This window comes from Opisthocomus hoazin, chromosome 6, assembly GCF_030867145.1.
Source record: "Opisthocomus hoazin isolate bOpiHoa1 chromosome 6, bOpiHoa1.hap1, whole genome shotgun sequence".
Classification (NCBI taxonomy): Eukaryota; Metazoa; Chordata; class Aves; order Opisthocomiformes; family Opisthocomidae; genus Opisthocomus; species Opisthocomus hoazin.
Genome location: NC_134419.1, coordinates 34,245,659 through 34,267,250, shown reverse-complemented (window position 1 = coordinate 34,267,250; position 21,592 = coordinate 34,245,659). Strand labels below are relative to the sequence as shown.

The following is a 21,592-nucleotide window of genomic DNA, read 5'->3' as shown; positions in this document are numbered from 1 at the left end:
GAGGCAATTTCCAACAACTCAGATGGGGAAGGAGTGGCTTTGCAGGACTGCCACACCAAACACCGAGTTGAAGAAGAGCAGCCCAACTGAACCGAAAGCAAAACAACACAAAGGGACCACAAATCAAAGACAGAAATACTGTTGAGCACAACACCCACCGCAAAACCCATCGCAGGATATGAACCAGAAAGCAGTACCGCCTCTGCCATGAAACTCTTGGGAAGGGCAAGGGAGGAAGGAGTTTGAAGTTGAATACGCCACAAAATTTCCCAGTAGGCTTATCTTCTGAATGAAGGTCTCCATCTGGAAACAGATAATTCTACTCAAACATGTCACCCAGGTGCCATGGCAACGTGACAAAGAAAAACAGCACTCATTAATAATGATTTCAGTGATAAATGAGCATATCAGTTTATAATATTGGAACAATTACTAGAGGAGGGGGAAAAAAGAAAACTGTGGCTGTTCCTAAGAGAAAAATTTGTTCGGCACTTCCAGACGTTGCTGTAAGTGCCATTACCACAGCAACATCAGTAATGACGCTATTTCTCGCTCAGTTAAAAAAAAACACCACCACAAAAAAACAGAACTCCATTAAAAATATCTGGACTCACTGTGACCTTTGGAGAATCTCTTGTTAAACATCAAGTCTTAAAAAAATTGAAAAAATGCTGATTTACACTGCATTCCCATTTCAGACATCTAAGGACGAACAGATTTGGCTCTGCTGTCATCGACAGGGACGATGGGTGAGCCTCTTTTCTCTATTTTTAGTGACGTATCAAGTAGCAGACAGGAGGTAAGTGGCACTTCAGTCCCACCACCGAGAACAAAGCTTCTCACCACACCTTCGTTTTCCTGTGCTTCGGGTTTATTCGTCAGTATTTCTTGCCTTCATATTGAAGGACAGGCCAAGATTTATCCTTCATCCGTAATAAAAGACACGTCTATTCTGTAAAATGCAAGCTTTTTGTCTAACAAATTTCTCTGTACCATACTTCTTTCTGCCAGGTGCAGAAACTGCTCCTACTGCTGTGATCACGAGAAATGCCACGGATCAAAGATTCACGCGCTCTCCTCTCTCCAAGACTTGAAAGCTCAAAGCTATATTTAGATAAAAGACTGAAAAGCTCTTTCTAAAAATACTTGCTAAAAATCTTGGGAGATTTTGATGCAACTTAACCGAAACACGTAACAGGAGGTGAGCCGCTTAGACGCTAAACACAAAACCTTCCAACCATCACCTACAGTGCCACTGCAAAGGAGGAACACTGAGCTCCACAGCTACACTGGCAGGACGAGCAGTGGTGGGCCCAACTCTAGAAAGAGCCAGGCTAGACATCAGGAAAACATCACTAACCGCAAGGACAGTCAAGGAGTAGAATTAGATTGCTTGGGTGGTTGCGGTTTCCATCATTAGAGGTCTTTAAAAAGTCATCAGCCTTGAGTGCCACAGGTTGAAGTCCACCCTGCCTTGGAGCACAAGAGGGATAGGCTGAGCTCTGCAGATTATTCCAGCTCAGTTACTGCATGTGGGTATCGACTGCCTGGACACCAGCAGAAGCTAAGCCAATGATCCAAAAATTAAAAAAAAAAGCCAACTGTTAGAGAAAGAAATTGCAAAAAACCTGTAAATGAATGTTTCTCTAACCAAATACCAGGTAATGGAGGATATCTCAGTTATCTTCTTAGCTCCAGCTTCCAGCACTCTAAGCAAGCAGCATCTACGTGGTTGTTTTGATTCTACACAGTTACTTCGACTCTGACTTCATTGCTGAGATTCGCAGCTGCGGGGGCGGATTTCCGATCCACCTGGATGTGGGTGGAGAGTGAAATTTTATCGGCAATCAACCAGCGTTCCTCTATCGCCAACCCTCAGAGCTATCAACTCCTAGGCAATTCTCAATCTTGGTGACCACGTTGTTTTTACTAACGTGAACTAAATGGAAAAAACAGCTTAGGAAATGAGCCGACCTATTTTTCTCAAAGGACGATCCGAAAATCCTCGCTCAGAGTTCCCAGACGAAGTTGCATGACCTTAACCCAATCTCCAACACAGCGGACGCCACCAGATACTACACAGAGTGCAGATGCACGAACAGCACACCAATTCTGCTGACAAAACATAAATCATCTGACGGAAAAGCTGCTTAAAAATCTGAACGCACTACACAGATAGCAGCACATCTGGAACGACCACCCTCAAGTATTTTTTCCTCCTCCACAATCCTCACCCGTGTTCACCAGGAATGCTAACTACCGCTTCTGCATGAGGCCAATGTGACTGCTAGGGTTGTTTTTTTGGGGGGGAAAGAAAGGAGACCGAGACATTCAGCAAAACAAAAACCAGACCCTATGTGGAGGATTCGTGCAGCACTGGAAGGACACTCGCCCTAAAGCTAGGCAAGATAGGGGTAGCTCTTTTCTAAGCTGTCGAGCAAGTCCTACTACAGCCCCACGTCACACCCTGTGCTTTATAAAATATGAAGTCCCTCACGGGTGATGGCTACTTGAAACTAAACTGGAATTCAGCAGATTCCCTTGTACTTTATCAGTCTACCCCCTTCCAGGCCTGTATCATGACAGCTTTCAACAGTGTTCCTCTGGGACTGACAGGTTTGACAGGAGCGCGTCGCCACTAACGTTCATGGACATCATCTTGATCTTCGCTGCTGTGAGAGCACAAAAGCGCCTGGTGCCATATTAACCCATCCCTCCTCAGGATGTCAGGAGCTTCCAGTGTTGCAAACTGCTTGTGGCTCTTGATCCTCTCCATCTCTCCAGTTCCAATGCTTGCTATGCTGCTGCTCACCACCTGCCTCAGTTCATGCATCTCGGGTTTTCTGACCTCTTTTCTCCTCCCATCTAATAAAGTGGCAGATGATGATGAAGCCATAATTTAGCTCCCTGGCTTCTATAAGTTTAATTTTCAAAGGTGCTACACGACTTGCAGAGACACACCACTGTGTGCAGCACATGAGCAGCTGAATCAAGGAGGTCATCACTTGGTTCCTTCTACTACTTGGTTTCCTCTTGGCCAGAAACTTCCCAAGGCTACGTGACATTTGGACTAAGGCATAGTCTAAGTACTACAAAAAACACAGTGGTACGCATAATTTTCTGTCACGTTCTGCATAAAGGATGGTGTTAACCAGCCTTGCACCAGGGGCACAGTGCCTACAGTGGACCTGCTAGGTCTGCCTTAGTGGTAGGTCAGAGGAGCACTTCAGCAGAAGGAAAAAAAAGAAAATTAAAAAAAAAAAAAATACAGGTGTGCAACCAACAGAGTTAATTTGTGGGAAGTAATTTTTCCATAAATATTTCTGCTTCATACGCAACCTCTGTATCAACACCATGTGGAAAACAACTGACAGCTCACCATGGTTTGCACAACCGGCGTCCTCGCAAGCTGGTCATTGCCCCGGGTCTGCAGACTGAGTGGGGAGGACAGGTCACCGGCCAGGGTGTAACCTCAAGCTTCTCCTGCTCTAGCTCAGACTTCCTCCATGCTCCTCCGGGTTAAACCTCTTTAAGTGAAGTATGGGAAGATGGATGAACAAGTGCAAGATACTGAGTACCCAAAACCACTCGAAAAACAATTCAAGGGGACAAGGGGGCTCACGGTTATGCATGTGTGTGGTCGGGGGAGGACTGGACATCTTAACCCCCCTGGAATCCATGAAGGAAGGCCAAGCTTCGCTGCCGCTCTGCTCCATCACGGCTCCCTGAGAAGGAGCTCAGGGATCCTCTGGCCAACTTCACCAGCCAAACCCTCTGGCCCGGTACACTCTGCCAGCGGCTGGTTCAATCATGGCAAAATGTACCACAACCTCAGAGGCCATTTCATTACCGCAGGAAAGGACACCAAAAGCCTCTCCTGAACTGCCCCAGAAGTGCTCTGGGAAAACAAAAAAAAGCATCATTATCACTCCACACCCCCAAAATTACAAATACATGACGTACTCAGTTTCCTTGTCAATGAAAAAGCCAATTCCTCTTTACTTAACAATGATGCCACTCTCCATCAGTCAGCTATTAAATGAGATTGTCGCCCAGCAATGTACGGCTTGAAATGGGTCTCCACAATCTTTCTGGCATAGCAGCTTTCTTCTAGTAATATGAGTCTATCGAATTCTCACTGCTCATGTACCTCAAAGAATATTTGTAAATCAACAGCCATTTCCTTTTTATTAATTGCATTACAAAAGGGATAGAATAATTATCCAGGCCCAGTAACACACTGGAGATTCATGATGAGCACAAACGTCTCCTGGCCGCTGGTATTTCCGTAGATCAAGAGGGGAGAGGGGGGACACTAATGAAAACCTGATTTATAAAATACAGCACCCATTTCCAGATGCAAAAGACACAAACGTTAATTACATTACGTTACTTACAGGCCATCCGAAGAGCTACAAAATTAACCTATCGGAAAGATTAATATTTCTCTCTGGCTACGATCTTCAGAGTTAGTTTGTCGTCTCTGAAGGATGCCTACTTCCCCAGGCAGCACCCACATTTTCACCTGAAGCCCTGAAAGCAAATGCCTCACACCCACGTGGTGCCGACGGAGATGCATCGTTCCAGCAATCAATGCTAACGACGGGAACACCCTCGGAATCTCCCAGAACTGGAGCGACACCGGGCAGCGAGGTGCCCAGCTCACAGCCCCGGCCAGGCACAGGGGATGGCTGATCCAGCCTCATCTCCAGCGGCTCCTTACCGCGCTCCCTGGATGGACCCTGCTCCTGCTCCAGGAGAGACGCAGGCCCATCACACCTTCCACTAAAGGCTCTTCTCATGGCCCTTCTACATCTCCACATACATTTACTTGCTGGAGCGGGATGAAGAGTTTGTTCTGCTGCTGCTCTCCGAGCAAACCCACAGCCCAGGACAGCTTCTCCCCGATGCTGCCAAAGCAGCGCCTTTTCCACAAGAGCTGCAGCAGACCAGCCACTTCTACTCACAAAAGGTGAAAATACAGAGTTTTTACTCACGTGGAGAACACTTTCTTTATACATCTCCAGACATCACCTGAGGGTGGGGTTTGATTTTGGTTTGGTTTTTTTTGAAAAGAAAACAACCCTGTTGCTTCCTTATGGGAATAAAATAGTAAATTATTGACTTACCAAGGGTGTTGTCAGAATGACACAAATACACTATAAACCTAGATAACAAACGTGATTTTATTACATTTCCCACATGACTGTAAGCGGAAAGGTTTTTTGGTTCTGTTCTTCTCTCTGACTTCCTGAGACCCATCTTTAGGACTGGCCCATGTTTACTCAGATAAGAAGAAGGCTATCACCAAACTGGGTTGGAACTGAGTGGATAAAAACAAGGCTGTTGTTAAACTAAGGAAATATCATTTCAATTGAACTAAAAAAGCGAGGAAAACCACAGTGCAGTGGCTGCACAGGACCGCATCCAGGTGGGTCTTGAATATCTCCAGAGAAGGAGACTCCACAACCTCCCTGGGCAGCCTGGGCCAGGGCTCCGTCACCCTCAGAGGGAAGAAGTTCTTCCTCATCTTCAGCTGGAACTTCCTCTGCTTCAGTTTGTGCCCGTTGCCCCTTGTCCTGTCGCTGGGCACCACTGGAAAGAGTCTGGCCCCGTCCTCCTGACCCCCACCCTGCAGATATTTATAGGCATTTCTAAGGTCCCCTCTCAGCCTTCTCTTCTCCAGGCTGAACAAGCCCAGCTCCCTCAGCCTCTCCTCGTAGGAGAGATGCTCCAGTCCCCTCATCATCCTCGTAGCCCTCCGCTGGGCTCTTTCCAGTAGCTCCTCATCTTTCTTGAACTGGGGAGCCCAGAACTGGACACAATACTGCAGATGGGGCCTCACTAGGGCTGAATAGAGGGGGAGGAGAACCTCCCTCGACCTGCTGGCCACACTCCTCTTGATGCACCCCAGGATCCCATTGGCCTTCTTGGCACCCAGGGCACACTGCTGGCTCCTGGTCAGCCTGTCGTCCACAAGAAGCGTCGACACAGGAGAAAACTGTTGAATAAAACAAGTGAGGCAGAGCAGAGACAAGGGCACGCACGTCTCCCAGTGTTCTGACCTCAAGTCCCTCGCACATCTCCTTACTGTCTGTCTCTACAGCAAGGGTGGGTATGCAACACAAGCCAGGAGAGCTGTGAAGATCCTTCACCAGCTGCAGTGTCATCAATCAGACACTACACGCATCGATCAGATTTCCAGTCTCATCACCATACCTCAACACTAAAGATTTCCTTTTCTTGCATCCTCCAGCCGAGATAAGTTCGTTTACAAACTACCGCGCTGTGCATCCAGCTTTGTTCAGACGGGTTCACAACCGGAGCTGCTGTTAGTAACAAAACTCCTACCTGGCAACTGCAGCGCGGATATTCCCAATTCGCCAGAAGATTCTTACCTGCCGTGTTTACTCTCACTTTTGAAAAGCACCCAAGGGCTCCATGAAAACATCTGGGTTAGCTTCTCAGAGTAGTAAACAGATTCTAAAATAGGTGGGTTTTTTACCCCACAACAAATCACTTTACCAGTTATTTTCTTACACAAAAAATTACGTCAATAACCTTCTCCCCACACGAGCATCCCATGACTTTTTAAAAAAGCACAAATAGAATTAATCTACAAGAGATGTTATTATTAAAACATCTGCTGAAATCAACAACGCCCAAGGCTCCATCATGGCATTTTGTTCTTCACTGGTATTTACATTATTATCATTCTTATGCATTGCTCTGGAAATCAGCTTTGAAGAGGAATGATGAATTAATGAAGATTTATTATGGCTATCCTTATTAGAGGGATTTTAAAGTCATTAGAGACCAACAAGACATAATAATCACATTACATTCAATCTTCTTTAGAACATCTCCTTCGATAGGCCTGCTAACTCAATTATTTAAATATATATTACAGCAAAATGCATCACGCCTTCCACAGTCTGGGACAAGGTGGAAAATTTTAGGTTTTGTTTTCAGTTAACCAGAATTTGTTCTTACAGAATTCATGGATTTCATGGCAGGTTTCTCGGTTTTAAACGCCAGGAGTTGCAAATTCAGAGTGAACACCTGGCCCAATGTTCCTGCTCGACTGAAAAGCAGGTTAAAACCGGGGAGGCAATCAGGCACTGGAGCACAACCTTCACCTGCTGTGACCTCTAAAAGTAAAAATAAAGTTAAAAAATCCTCACAGAAATGGTAAGTCAAAAAGTCAATAGACTTGGCTTCAACCCATGCCACCACGGAGAGAAGGAAGAATGGGGACAATCTTTTTAGTAGAGACAGCAGTGACAGGACGAGGGGTAATGGTTTTAAACTAAAACAGGGTAGGTTTAGGCTGGATAGAAGGAAGAAATTCTTTACAATGAGGGTGGTGAAACACTGGAACGGGTTGCCCAGAGAGGTAGTGGAGGCCCCATCCCTGGAAACATTCAAGACCAGGTTGGACAGGGCTCTGAGCAACCTGATCTAGTTAGCGGTGTCCCTGCTCGCTGCGGGGGGGTCGGACTAGATGACCTGTAGGGGTCCCTTCTGACCCAAAACTTTCTATGATTCTATGATTCTAGGAAGCATCTGGAGGCTTTGAGGAGGAACAGCAGCGGAACTGCACCACTCCGAGCAGTTCAGAAAACCGGCTCTGGAGTCGGAGAGACGCCTACAGCCAAGCAAAAACTCCCGGTTGGGAAAAAACCATCCACACACTGCATACCTGGAAATTCTCTCCTTTTCTTCTAAGGCAGGGTGGATGAACCCTGCTTCAAGCGCCACAACCCCTGCAGGAAGCTTTGGGAATCTCCAGCGGTCTTCTAGCGGGGTTATCTGCCGAGGGCTCGGAGCCCGGGCTGCGGCAGAGGCACGTGGCTCACGGCGGCGACAGCAAGGCGAGGGCAGAGCCGGGGCCCGCAGCTCCCGCCCGGCCGCTGAGGGGAGAGGGGACGTGCTGAGGGGCTGGAAGCGCACTCAGAGCAACAGGAGTCTAGTTTGCCAACGCAGTCATGACGCCGCTCTGCCGACTTCTGCCACGTGAATGGAGAGTGGCTGTTAGCCGAGGCAGGGAGAGCACGGCGCTGCACAGGAATCCCTTGGGTCCTTCCCACCCCTCCTTTACTCACGAAGCCCTGCGCCATGAGCTTACCCCAGCATGGAGACACAGCCATTCACACGATCCCGAGACCACCTCGACGCCTTCCTCAGTTCAGATGACTATGGTATTGTACCACACGTACAGCAGACTTCTTCCCCAGCAAGAATCCATGCTTAACCACCACCAGACAGGTCTCCTCTCCTCCCCCAGCACTCCCACCATAGTCACAGCTCTTTTCCATCAGCTACAAGAGGGAACCTCACAACCCCAGGCTGTCACCGGCCCCCTCCTCTGCCCTCTGAAGCTCCCATCACTGCTCAGCCTTGCCGGCAGGCCAGCATCACCAGTTCTTGGTGTCCAGCTGGAAAGCCAGTGCAATGGTAACCATCACCCCCCAGTTCACTCCTCGGTAGCTCCACTCGCTGCTCGTGGAGCTGCCTTCGTAGCAGTGGAGTGAAACAGGAAAGCTCTTGAGCACCAGAGAAGACAAATCACAGAAAATCACATGAACGACAGCACTTATTTGTGGAGAAAGGGTGGTGGGTGGGAAGGCGCAGGGTTTTTCAGCTGTGTGGCTAATGCTCACAACCACGCACCACAAAAATCCCGAAGTGGCAGAAAACCTCAGCAGCCTAAGGCAAAGGTAAGAGTAAAATTTGCTGGAACCAAATAAAGTATTTTCGCACCACCCCTCACTCAAAATGACCTATTTAATGCAAAAGCAAGATGGAAAGTACAATCCTTACTGCTTATGCTTTCTGCCTGCAACCTGTCTGGGGCTGCTGTCCAAGTTAGAAAGCAGAGTGCCGTTCCCATCTCGGGTGTCAGGCAAACAGCAAGGGGCAACACGCCGTGAGCCGCGTCTCTCTGATCACATCAGCTGCCCAGGGAAGGCAGCACCAGCACTGAGGTATTTTCCTTTCATTCTGCCATTGCTGTTCCAAGCCCTGCAGGATTTTCTCCACTTGTGAAACATCTGAGGCGATACGGGCTACTCCAGCCACGAAGGTTGTACCTGCTAGTCCTGCACAGGTGCTGTACCTTGGCTTAGTCCCCAGATGGGAACGCAGCAAGTGTTCACCATCCGTGAACATCGTCATTTATGGATACTAACATTCTCGGGATGTTATCAGTGCTATCACTACACCAGCCACCTTCCAACCCCACTTGTCATGTCCATTTCTTTTGCTTTGCTGCCACCTTCCCCAAAACCTCTTATCAGTTGCCTCTGATTGCCTTTCCATCACCTTCTTGCTCCTCATGACCCATCTGACTTCCCTGCCACTCACCTTGGTCTAGCTCTGCCTAGTCACTCTGCAGCTAATTTTCAGTCTCTGCAGGCTGCCGAGAGACTCAGCTCTCGGCCACCGGCTGGGCAAGGCGCTTCTGTCCCTTCCCAGCAACAAGCAAGGAGACATTCAGCAGCTCTTGGCACCTGGAGCTGGACGAGGGAACACAGGATGGAATTGCTGCAGTGCTTTTTCTCCTTTCTTGGACTCTGTGGATCCTCCTGTATCTCTGGAAATTTATTCTGCTGTGATTTGTCATCCTGGCTGGGATCGCCTGTTCAAACCTAGCATGACTACGCTCTCTCCCTGCAGGGAGCTGATGGCCAGCAGCCCTCTGATACAGCATGGACTTCCTCCGTGACGACTTACAACTCGCAGAATATGTTACATGGAATTAGCTGGGGACTAACAACATGAAAGTTCAATAGAAAATGAAGCAGGCAGAATACTCTGAGGTTTCAGATCAAACTCACAAGAAACAACACATTACGGTCTCCAACGCGGAAGAAGAGGGAGCAGCAATAGTACTCAGTCTCCGATGCAAGAGCTCGAAGCATTTGGCAAGTCCAGAAGCTTGTTAAGCAGGATAACAAATACAATATTAAGGTGTATTTTTCTTGCCTCTCTTTTTTCTATTCAAAGTTTGGGTTCAGGAACTATGCAAGGCACTGGACATACGAAGCAAGTGGCTTCCTGCTTCTGGGCATCCAAGCATCGTGTCCATCATCTGTAAGTCCCCAAAGGACAGCAGTGAAGCCAGGTACGCTCCAGCTCACCTTCTTCATACACCCAATTCCGGATCTGGAGGCTGGCCCTCAGCAGCAAGGGAAAATCATGGCTGTTGTGCTTGTTCTGGTTACCACTCAACAAGCTGTTGAAGTCACAGACTCCAGCTCTTCACTAAAAAAGCGCCAGTCGCTGAACTTTAGCAATGACAAACCGCATGTGCCAGGCAATGGTTAACAGCAGGCAGGACTTCTGCTGTTGACGGGCTTCTGTAAAATAGGGAGCGATTAACAGCGCTCAGATGGATCCCAGAATAGCCAAATGACACCGCTGACACCAGTCCAGCTCCATAAAGCAGGAGCCCTTTAAAATCCCTTTGGTCTTCTTGATCCTCTGCCTCCAGAAGTCACTTTGGGTTTCTTGCCATTAAAATCATGATATTTAATATGCAGTTTAAAAAAAGGCAAAAAGACACATATTGCCAAAATCCCTCCCTCCCTAATTATCAGCTAAAATATAAACCCAAATTCCTTTGGGAAACTAACAGAGCTTTCAGTTTATGACAGCACTTAAAACCTGTTTTAAAAAAAAAGCAACATACTGCACTCGCAGCTCCAGCCCCAGCATCCCGCGGGTTCGTGAAGGAGCGCACAGGGGGAAACAACCCGTCGCCGAGGCCGGGCGTTTGCTGAACAACTGCTCCCCTCCCACTCACGCCTCTCGGTATCCTTACTCTGGGAGCCGCCGTTCGGAGCAAGCGAGCCCCCAGAAAGGCTGAAAATGTGAAATATCCTTGCTTTTCAAAAGAAGGGGAGATATTTTTTGCTGCTAGATGTGTCATCCCTACTTCTACACAAACAATTGCTATAAAAACCACCGGAGAAGAGAAGTTTGGCATCTTGGGTAGCAACGCACCTATTCTAAGAATAACAGACCCAAGTTAGGAGAACAGAATAGAATAACAGGCCCATGTTAGCTTATTTACAGCTGACTTCACTTTCAGATAGGTATTTGCACAGATCTAGAAATCTTGTTCCTGAACAGTTCTCCAGATAATCCCAAACATTTAAAAAAAATGAATTTTTATTAAAAAAAAAAAATAATGAAGCGGGCATATACTAACTACTTAGCATATACTAACAGAATCTGAGGGGAAAAAAAAATCATGACGCTGATTATGCATTTTATTTCCTACCGCTTTGTCTTTCCCGATGCACAAGCGCCTGTGAGGAGACCCGGATCACAGACCAGTCTTCCCGCCCTGTGAAACAGATGTTTCCATCCCACCTTCAGAGCTCCCCAGCACTGCTGAATCCCTCGCAGAAGGTTGTTTCTCATCTCATTGTACCTTCAAATTCTGTTTGCTACAGGATTTCAGAACTCGTATTTTATTGATTTAGAGGACAACAATATCAAGGAATTATTTTTCTTACTGAGTAGATTTTTACTTTTAGGAAATGAGTCTCCTATTCTGGCACCTAATGACAATTCTATACACACACACACATATATAAGGGGGTTGTGCAACTGGTTCTCTTTAAGCTATTCCAGGATGTGAGGAGTTACAGACAGTGCAGTACTCTATACGAATCAGAACGTCCATTTTCCACTAAGGATTTCACCCCACCTTTATTTCAGCTCTCATGGTACTATCCCTTGCAAGGGCCAACTGCACTATCGCAGTGATTTATTTTAACGTGCGTTTCCCTTTGTATTTTGTGGAAGGATAAGGCTCCCAAATATACCTCCCCGAACATCCACGATGCTGGAGAAAGATGCAATCCTGCGACACTTACCACCAAACACATCTCCGTTCTGGTAGTTTTTCCCCTTCTGAGTTTCCTCTTCGTTTTGAACAGTAGAAACATGCTTGGCGGAGGCACAGCCCATAGCTTCATTCAGACAGCTCCAGCTGGACCGAACCACAGATCATGTCTAGAGACGCGTGCTCATTGTCTGGCAAATAATCCACCCTCCTGCTTGGCTGTCAGGTCGCTTTTACCTAGGGATGGCAAAAGAGAGAGAAAAGTATTGAGAAAAGGGAACCTCTACATGTGGAGCTTCAAGAAGTCAAAGAACGGGGTTCGGGAAGAGGAGTACAAGAGCACGGGCTGTCTCCATTGTCGCAGGTCGCTAAAACCGTGTTCAACAGCCACCTGATGCGGGTAGATCACGACACAGGCGGATCACAGAATCCCAGAATGTTCGGGGTTGGCAGGGACCTCTGTGGGTCACCCAGTCCAGGCCCCTGCCGAAGCAGGGTCACCCACAGCAGGCTGCACAGCACCACGTCCAGCCGGGTCTGGAATATCTCCAGAGAAGGAGACTCCACAGCCTCCCTGGGCAGCCTGGGCCAGGGCTCCGTCATCCTCAGAGGGAAGAAGTTCTTCCTCATCTTCCGCTGGAACTTCCTCTGCTCCAGTTTGTGCCCATTGCCCCTTGTCCTGTCACTGGGCACCACTGGAAAGAGTCTGGCCCCGTCCTCCTGACACCCACCCTGCAGATATTTATATATTTATAAAGATCGATCCTGCCTTGGGGCCGGAACGCAGCAGCTGAACCCAACGTCTCTTCCAGCCCTGTTCTTCAATCCGCTGCTGGAAGCAAGCAACACGCGCACAGACACGCTTCCCACCCACTCAGCTATTCCCACAGAACACGGGGTTTTTTTTGGAGAGAGGATCAGAAACCAGCAGTATCTGCTCCTCCTGTTCCTTTTACCAATCCACCCATCAAGCCAGATTTCTTACAAAGTGTTTTAGTGATTAAGAGCTGCTAATTGCAAGCGTTCAGATGAAATAACCCCCCTAAATCAATTAAAGATCTTCTCTTCGTAGATGTGAAAGGCGACAGCCAGCTGTATTATCTTTTTTCTACGTGTTCATTACTCTACTGAATCCATAAAACCTCCACTCCTCAGAATGGGAACTATCCCCATTTTCAGATGGAATTACGCTCCCCGAACGATCCAGATGTCACATAAAACAAAAGGGGGAAGAAAAAGCTAATTCATAGCTGCAATATTTTGTGTAAAAAAAAAAATAGTTAAAAAACCTGAACTGTTTAATTGCTAAATGGTTCTGCACTTGAACACAAACAACTTCAGCCTTCGGTGAGATGACCCTGCTTGCCTTTCCACCAGCCAAACCTTTCGGAAGGGGAGAAGAGCTCGAGAAAAATGAGCACCAGCCCTTTTTGCCAAGTTGTTTAGTTCAGCTACAGCATATCATAAACATAATTTCTTCCCTCATTACTTCTGGGCACCTACTTTGAAAGGATACAGCCCATCCTACCCCCGGCTGACCACAAGAGCTCTACTGACAGCAGCGGGCGGGCGCTCGTACCCAGGAGGTACCCGCACCCACCCCACCCGGAGCGTACAACCCTACAGACACTCCTCGGGGCTGCGTTCCCCTCCGCCCCGGCAGCACCACGGCACCCCAGGACACGCTCATGGGAGGGATTCCCCTGCCCGTCCCCAGCGCCGCAGAAGCGAGGACGCGGCCGACTGGGCCGAAGGTGATCCTCTGCGAGGAGCGCGGGTTCTGAGATGGGCGGCTCTCACCACGACACGGGAAGGACTCTGCGTGCAAAACCCCCCCTCACGTCCCCTCACAGCCCCGCTCCCACCTCGCTCGGCACAGAAAAGGGCTTTTCTCCGCTGTAACGCGCTCGATCCCTGCTCCAAGCAGCTCCAAGGTGAAGGTTCCAGCTGACGGTGCGCCTTCACCTGTCTCCAGACGGCACGGCACAGCAGTATCTGAAAAAACGACGACTAAAACTTGGATTATGGAGGCAATTTCTCCTGGTGCCAATAAATTGGGCTGAGAAAACTACTCCAAAATGACCTCCAGCATAAATCTAACACACGTTTCCAGGCTTGTTTCTTGGACTACTGCTAACATCGTGCAGCGAGACAGATGACCCTGCGACACGGATACCCAGCGCAACCCAGACTTAGCAGAGGATTTAGAGCGAACAAAAAGAAGGGAGCGAGAGAAAAGCAGCACTAATTTTACAAGAGATGAAATGCGAGATACGCGAGCCCGCAACGCTCTCCAGCCTGGCACCAGCCCCAGCCTCGGGGAAACTTCTCTTGCCTGCGCAGTGAAGCCCACAGCGCCGAGGCTGGGGCATCGCTCGGAGACGAGGGGCCGGTCCTCATCCAGCGGGATGCCTGCGGAGCGTCCCAAGGATGGGAAACGTGGCACTTCGGACGGCAGCGGAGCAACACACCCACTCCACCTCCTGCCCCGCTTCCCCACCGATATAATTTTCCCTTTTGTCTTCCCGAGCTTTTTGGGGGCACACGGATTTTTAGAAGCCAAAAATAAAAAGGCTCAGAAAACCTCCAGCCATTTGCAGTTCATGTTCACCACCCACCCTCATTAATTATCAGGATTTGAGAGGCAATTTGCAAGCTCCGATCTGCAAAAAGCTGGTGAGAAAAATCTCCCGGGCAGATCAAAAGTGTCTACACCACCCCCGAATTAAACGCGGCAGGTTTAAGATTAACATCTTACACGTGGGTCAAAAGAAGACTGCAGACACTCTCCGATGCTGTACTTCGTCCCCTAAGTTTCTTCTGAGCTAAAAAACGGGGAGCTCAATTCTCAGAATAAAAACCACCAGTGGAAACCTTAGGCAATGTGGGTTTTTTTTTTTGCAGCCTGTCTATCTTGTGCTTTTTCTTTTACCAGCTCTTTCAGCACTTCATTCCTCCACTGGTCGTCCCCTCACCTCTTATTTCTGACGGCCGCATCCCAGCCCGCGTCCTTGACAAAACACCTTTTGCTTCCACAGCTGAAAACCAAACACCCAACAGCGAATGGAGGATTTCCAGCGTTTGCTGACAAGCGTATGTTCCTTCTTCTGTTACCACAGGTGTATTTGTTGTCACCTTTATTGCACTGAGATAACCAGACTTTCACCATCCTCAGGCTGCAGATACACCAAAAAGTTTCCTTCCATGCTGACCACGCAGGAAATCAGGTTAAAGGTTCACAAAGCTCAGGAGATGAAAGCAACGAGCTTCTTGCAACCATGAAAAAGCCCTAAGCTACAAAGAGAAACCACCCCGGCTTTTCCTATGGTACAACCCAGTCCAGGCAGAACCCAAGGATTTAACTTGGTGCTTAATTACGCTTATTTCCTCTAAGAAATAGGCTTGTTTGGCTTCCACTTGATTTTTTTTTCCCCCAAAAGAAGAAGTCAGCTACGTCTTCTGAATTTGCCCTCCATGAGGGCCGTCGGAGGTTAGCATCCGGCAGCCCCCCACTGCAATATCCCTCTTCATCAGTGACTTCTGCCAGAAAAGATGGCTTTTGTGGTTTTTTTTTTCACAGCCAAAAAGCATTTTTGAGCCAAAAAGAATGAACTTTTGTCTTTGAAGTGAGCCAATGGCCTAAGGGGAGGAGAAAAAAAAATAATAATAAAAAAAATCACGTACGCTCTCTTTCTCCTTCAAATTGTTCAAACCAGCATCGCTGGTGAATCGCACAGTTCTACTGAACATTAACCCACCGACTTGCTACATGGACAGGGCAAGGTGATGGCAGAACGCAAGCTGCAGACACCCTGGAGTAGCACCTGGGAGCGGCAGCAGGGGAGAAAGGGAAGCCGAAGTGACCGGCGATGCTCTGCTCCTCTGAACCCACAGGTAGCACACGCTCCCCTCCGCCTACCGACAGCCACGAAACCAGGCGCTTCCTCCCCTCTAGGAACTGTCTCCGTGATGCAAAATGTCTGTGTCTATTACCACACTCCAGCATCGCCCTCCTGGAATCACGCTGCTCCGGCCAGTCGGGTGAATGCCGCGGCAACCTCGCTGAAAGGGCAAAGAACGAGCGCGATGCCGTGAGATCGATGACGCACAGGGGAACGCTGAGCAGGCGCACCATGCTTCCACAGCATTTTCCTCCAGCTGCCCTAAAAATACCTTCGACAAGCTAACCCAGCCCAGATACCCCGTAGGGTGGCGGAACTGCCGTTTGCACGTATCCTCTCCCGGGAAGCCATGGCTCAGCTGAAATCAGATTTTCAGCATTTACTTTCCAAAGAGCAAACCAGAATTCTGCAGCCTGATGGCGAAAGGGACCCGACAGCAAAACCACTGCAGCTGGCCTACCGAGTTTTTGCCAGCAGGGAGGGCCTGCTTGGAATTAATGCTGCCAGTTCGCATCATCAGGTTATTCGTCCTGTTACAGGACAGACTTTGCCCTGCTGAGGCTTATCATACCTTTTTTTATCAGCAAAATTAGCCTCTTACTTTCTTTCCTCTCGTCTGCAATCAGCCCTTCTGCTGACCCCACGCTTGTTTTTTGACATATTAAAGGACCAAGTGATTTCCAAACAGAATAGCTCTCGACAGCACCACGGTACTTTTCGGGAGCATGCTCTCCTTACTCAGTCTCGTAAGTAGAAATACCACCAGCGAGGCCCTGCGAAGAGACTTCACACATTACTCTGTAAAATACAAATGAGGAAGGGAAGGGGAATGGCACCGCGATCTTCCTCTTCATTCACACGGGGTGGAGGCGATGTAGCACCAGTGTGAAAGGCCCAGCAACCCCGGAGCAAGGTACGTCAGTCACAGGACCTGCCATTTGTCCTGTTGCCAAAGAACATTAATTAAGCTTTATTCTGGTGGGGGTTTTTTCTTTTTGTTTTTTTTTTTTTTTTTTTTTTAAAAACCTCAAATACTTGAGGAGCAGTGACAGGAAGATTACCGCCATCGTTACAGCACGCAGTTCTAGCATCTAATTACTTCTTTTGTTCCTCTTTCTAGGAGAAATTATAGATGAAATACTGAAGACAGATGAGACTTTACAAGACCACGGGCTGGCACTACTGTAGGGCTTTTTCCCTTGCACGCGGAGGAAAACCGCACTAGCGATGGCGTGGTTCTGGTGAGAAAGCAAAGTTTTCACACCACGCATTTCCCCTGGACAGCCTCTGGCAAACCGGCAGCAGTGCCACGGCTTCTCTTCACCACAGCGAGTGCTGCTACCCACCCAGAACTTCTGAAGACCCGGGACATTTATCCTACATGCTTTCCCTTTGCAGAAAAACAAGCACTTCTCATTAAAAATAAGATTACATGACAATCAGCTAAAAATACCTTAAATATTCCTGCTTCTGTATAAGGGATCGCTACAGCTGTCACGAGGACGTTACAGACTTGCGACAGAGATCTCCACAACACACAAAAAAAGTGTTCAGACGTGTGTTTGCTGCCGAACGCTTTTCAGAGCTGGTGGGTCACACAGCACCTCTGCCCACTGCCCAGGACTTCTCTGTCGGGTCACAGCCAGCGCTAGATGATTGGAAACCCAACAGAAACCAGCACGAGGGACCTGATTAAAGGCAACAAGACCCCTTCCGCTGACTTCAGCTGACTCGAGATCGCCTCCAAAAACCCCAATCTCCTGGCAGAAAGATTGTTCTGTGATTTATTTCCACAGGGATTTTGGAAACACCGTGCTGGTGCTCACAGCTCAGCCGGGCACACTGCTGTGATGGGAGATACCAGGCAGGAGGACAGCAGAGCCACGTTCAGTTCTCCTCAGTCCACGACCTTCCTGTATACCTGAGCACAACCTCCAGCACTCACCGTCACGGGTAGGGTGCCCAAGGACCTCTGCAGTATAAAGAAAGGCAATAACAAGCTCTCCTATTTAATTTTATTTCTGCCTTCGTGGTTTAAGAGCAAGCTATGGTTTAGCAAGCAAGACATGGCGAAAGGCCCCGAGGTACAGGCACAGTGATTTACACAGTGTTTGTACACATCTAAGTACAGGTCTGAGCATCATCTCCCTTTCGAGAACTCACTCCCCTTGCTTCGCCTTACTAAAAATAATTCAAAGATGCAACCACTACACTTAGCCAACCAACCTCAGCATTTAGAATTCAGCTGAAATAAAGTGATGTAGCAGCTGTAGTCATGCCCCCAACCAAACCATTTGCTTTGGAGGAAAACCTTGCGAGAGAATTGCCACACTGTGAACAAGCAGCTTTGCCCTCCTGAACTCCTCCTGCCCTCTTCCCACCAGCGATGGGGGATGCACACACTGACTTTGGCCTGGAGTCGAACTCTTTTCAGGACTGCCTCTCTCCAAAAAAAAGCAGCGGCTCAACAAGCCTCTCCTGCAGACACTAAGCACATACTTCTTTGTTTCAACAGCAAAAGCATCACGTATCTAATACCACATTGGTGCTATCAAACTTGGAGACCGGGACTTTTTAGACTTGGGGGTCTAATCTCTATTCTTTGTTCTTCCACACTTGTATTTCCTTCCCAAACTACTTCCTTGTCTTTCTCATGTGCCACCATGACGGTGGAAACAATGGCACCGAGATGGGTCTGCCAGGTACCTCCAGCTGTGCGAGACGCAACCTCTCCGCTCCGCGTGGCGACGACCAGCATCTTTCAAAACCCTGTAAGAGCATCTTTCGCACCATTGTAGCACAGATCCAGCACAGCTACGCTCCCCAGGAGAGGGCCCTGCAGACTCCCCAAGCGCCAGGGTGCACGCAGGAGTCTCCACCCCTGCTCTTCAGCCCATCCGACCCCAGTGCCACGTGCCCAAGGTGGCGGTGGCAGCGCAAAGCGATGCTGGAAGAGCAGAGATGAACTCTTAGAGCAAAACTCCTTCAAGAAAGCACACCGAGAGCACCGGAGCCATGCCACTCGGCTCTGCGGGGCGGGAGGGAGGAAGAGGAGCAGGGCTGACCCACCACCCGCTGCTGCAGTGAGGAGGCAGAGAAACCCCCCCATCACAGGAGGAGGACTGGAACAAGACCAATCGACACAAGATGAGATGCCGGTTCCAAGGGAAGGGGGCTGGTGATTTAATCTCCTATGACCAAGTCCATTTAATCCCCATGACTGTTTCAACTGCACCCCATACCTACAAACAACCAGGGCACCTCTGGCCAAAACAACCCAAAACTAAATAAAAATTGCCAATCCAACTTGCACAACCCAAAAGCAACCAGGTGACCTCCAAGGTTTACTTTGGGTGCCACGGAAAACGCAAGGTCTCCTTGCAGCAACAAGGAGAGCTTGCTCCAACAGCAAGGGCTGGACACATCTCAGCACGTTCACCAGTCAATGAGACAGGAGCGGTCAGATGGCAGCACCGATCACTGAACACCTGAGGTGCACAGTGACACACGCGTTGCGTGAAGGCCTTCCAAACGAGCTGGGCAAACACCCACCACTGCTGAAGGGCCCTCTCAGGTACATCATCTTGCCATCAATAGGCAACCACAACTTTAAGACTTCTACTGCAGTCTTGTTTCAGGCAAAGTGAGAAAACAGTTCCCATAGACTGTGAGCATTTTTTTTTTAAGCATAAGGGTTTTTAATGCAATTATCTGCAACTAAGGCTGTGAGGGGACCTAATAAATGCTTATAAATATCTGCAGGATGGGTGTCAGAAGGACAGGGCCAGACTCTTTTCAGTGGTGCCCAGCGACAGGACAAGGGGCAACGGGCACAAACTGCAGCAGAGGAAGTTCCAGCTGAACATGAGGAAGAACTTCTTCCCTCTGAGGGTGACAGAGCCCTGGCCCAGGCTGCCCAGGGAGGTTGTGGAGTCTCCTTCTCTGGAGATATTCAAGCCCTGCCTGGACGCGGTGCTGTGCAGCCTGCTCTGGGTGACCCTGCTTCGGCAGGGGCCTGGACTGGGTGACCCACAGAGGTCCCTGCCAACCCCAAACATTCTGTGATTCTGTGATTCCTCTTCAGACCCACTGATCTACCCTAACCGCTCTACAATAAAAAGCCCCCCAAGCAGCTGACGGGGAAAATCCTTGAAAACATACAAAACCGAAATGACAGACCCCACCAGCTCCCCCCATCCCCAGCTGCATCACCGAATGACGACCACCAACACAGCAATAATTAACCCATCTCCCCAAACGATCCCCTGCAACCACACAGCATGGGATTACCCCACCTTCCCCGGGGAACCGCTGGCGGGCCCTGCAGCCTGCTCTAGAACACCCGAATGAGGGGGCAGCCGCAAGCTGGCAGGGGGCTGCGGGACATCTCCGCAGCGACCCAGAGCCCGCGATCTGTCCCCCCCAGGCCTTTTTCACCCCACGAGCTGCGGCAGGAGCCGCTTCGCGTGCCACTTCGGTTGAAATGGAAACCAAACAGCTCAGCTACGCAGCAGCCAAGGGGGCGAGCTGCCGGGACCCGCTGCTAACGTGTCAGCAAGGGAGCATTTGCCATCTGCACCTCTGCTGTTCCTGGGCAATTAAAGCGTGATATAATTTAAAGGGGCCTCCTTTCTTCGGAGATGAGGTACAGGAGGGAATCTTTCTTCACTAACTCGTTAACGCTTCAAAGGACAAAATAAGCGCAGAGATGCTGCTCGAAGCCACGGGAGGTGGCTCGTCGGGGCGGGCGAGGAGTAATCCCAGCCCAGGCACCCATCCCCGCACACGGCTGACACGGCAGCTACCATCCAGCCAAAAAACACCCATTAAAATTAACAATAAAAGCGAACACCGTGGCTCATTTCACTCTTGCCTTTTGCAAACATCTGCTTAGGGTTCAGCATTTCTACCGGGGATTTTGTCACGCAGTCAGGGCATTTCCCACCAGCAGTCCTATGTGGATGGCATTAACAGGAACGAAAGCGATGCACGCTGCAACTCATGTTCCCACCTGCTGAGCAGGGCTCCTCCCCAGGATCCAGGAGGAGAAAACAGGGCTTTTGGTGCTGAAGGCCACAGCACCCGAACGTTTGTGTTGGTACGGTTTGATCCGGGAGCCCGAGGCAATCTCCCAACTGACACCGTACCCCATCGCGCAGGTTATCCCCCGGAAACCGGAGCTGAGGGGGCAGCTGAGAAAGCAGGCTCTACTCGGGAACAGCAGAGCTTCAGCAGCCTCCGACCAAGACCAGGCAGCTGAAAAAACACAGGCGAGCGAGGAGGTGGGCCACAGGGAGGAAAAGCGACGCGTCACCGCTCCTGTAAAACCTGTTGTGATCCATCCCCTGCTTTGATCGCATCTCCCCGCCCAGCGCGGGTGCTTCCGGACATCCACGCCGCAGGCTCAGCGCCTGCAAAAAAACCATTTCCTCACTCCAGTCCCTCAACACAGGCTTAGGAGCTTACCCGACTCACAGCCTTGGGTAGAGGCTTTTTCCTTTTTTTTTCTTTTTTAAAGTAAAAATATTTGAACATTATATTTTCCATTTTTATACTCTCCATCAATGCTGACAGAGTGAGTAATGGAGAGTTTTCCTTTCAATGGTGAATGGATATGTGCGTAACCAAGCCTGGACACTCAAAAACCAGGCTGGAACATGGTTTAGATCCTACGCTATAAATAAATGAGTAGCAGGCTAGCCAAAACCCAATTGGAATATTTTCAGTTCGTATTAACACAGCGATAACTCCCAGACAACCAGCCAGGGCGGAGCTGGACCTGCGGCACGGGAGCAGGGAATGCTGCAGATCTCTCCTCCCAGCGACGCTGCTG

At 49.2% G+C, this 21,592-nt stretch overlaps 1 protein-coding gene across 4 annotated transcripts in view; it reads right to left on the bottom strand.

Annotated features, from left to right (window-relative positions):
* The window catches only part of C6H1orf21 (chromosome 6 C1orf21 homolog), a 109,168-nt gene that overhangs the window by 48,407 nt on the left and 39,169 nt on the right, over nt 1-21,592 (bottom strand). For 3 of the 4 annotated variants that reach the window (XM_075422707.1, XM_075422708.1, XM_075422710.1), the window contains exon 2: nt 11,889-12,094. In XM_075422707.1, coding sequence (XP_075278822.1) covers nt 11,889-11,982 — 94 coding nt within the window. In that variant the 5' untranslated portion in view covers nt 11,983-12,094. Of the gene's footprint in view, nt 1-11,888; nt 12,095-12,626; nt 12,649-21,592 lie in introns of those variants that run through there. The other variant, XM_075422709.1, reaches the window with a different exon arrangement.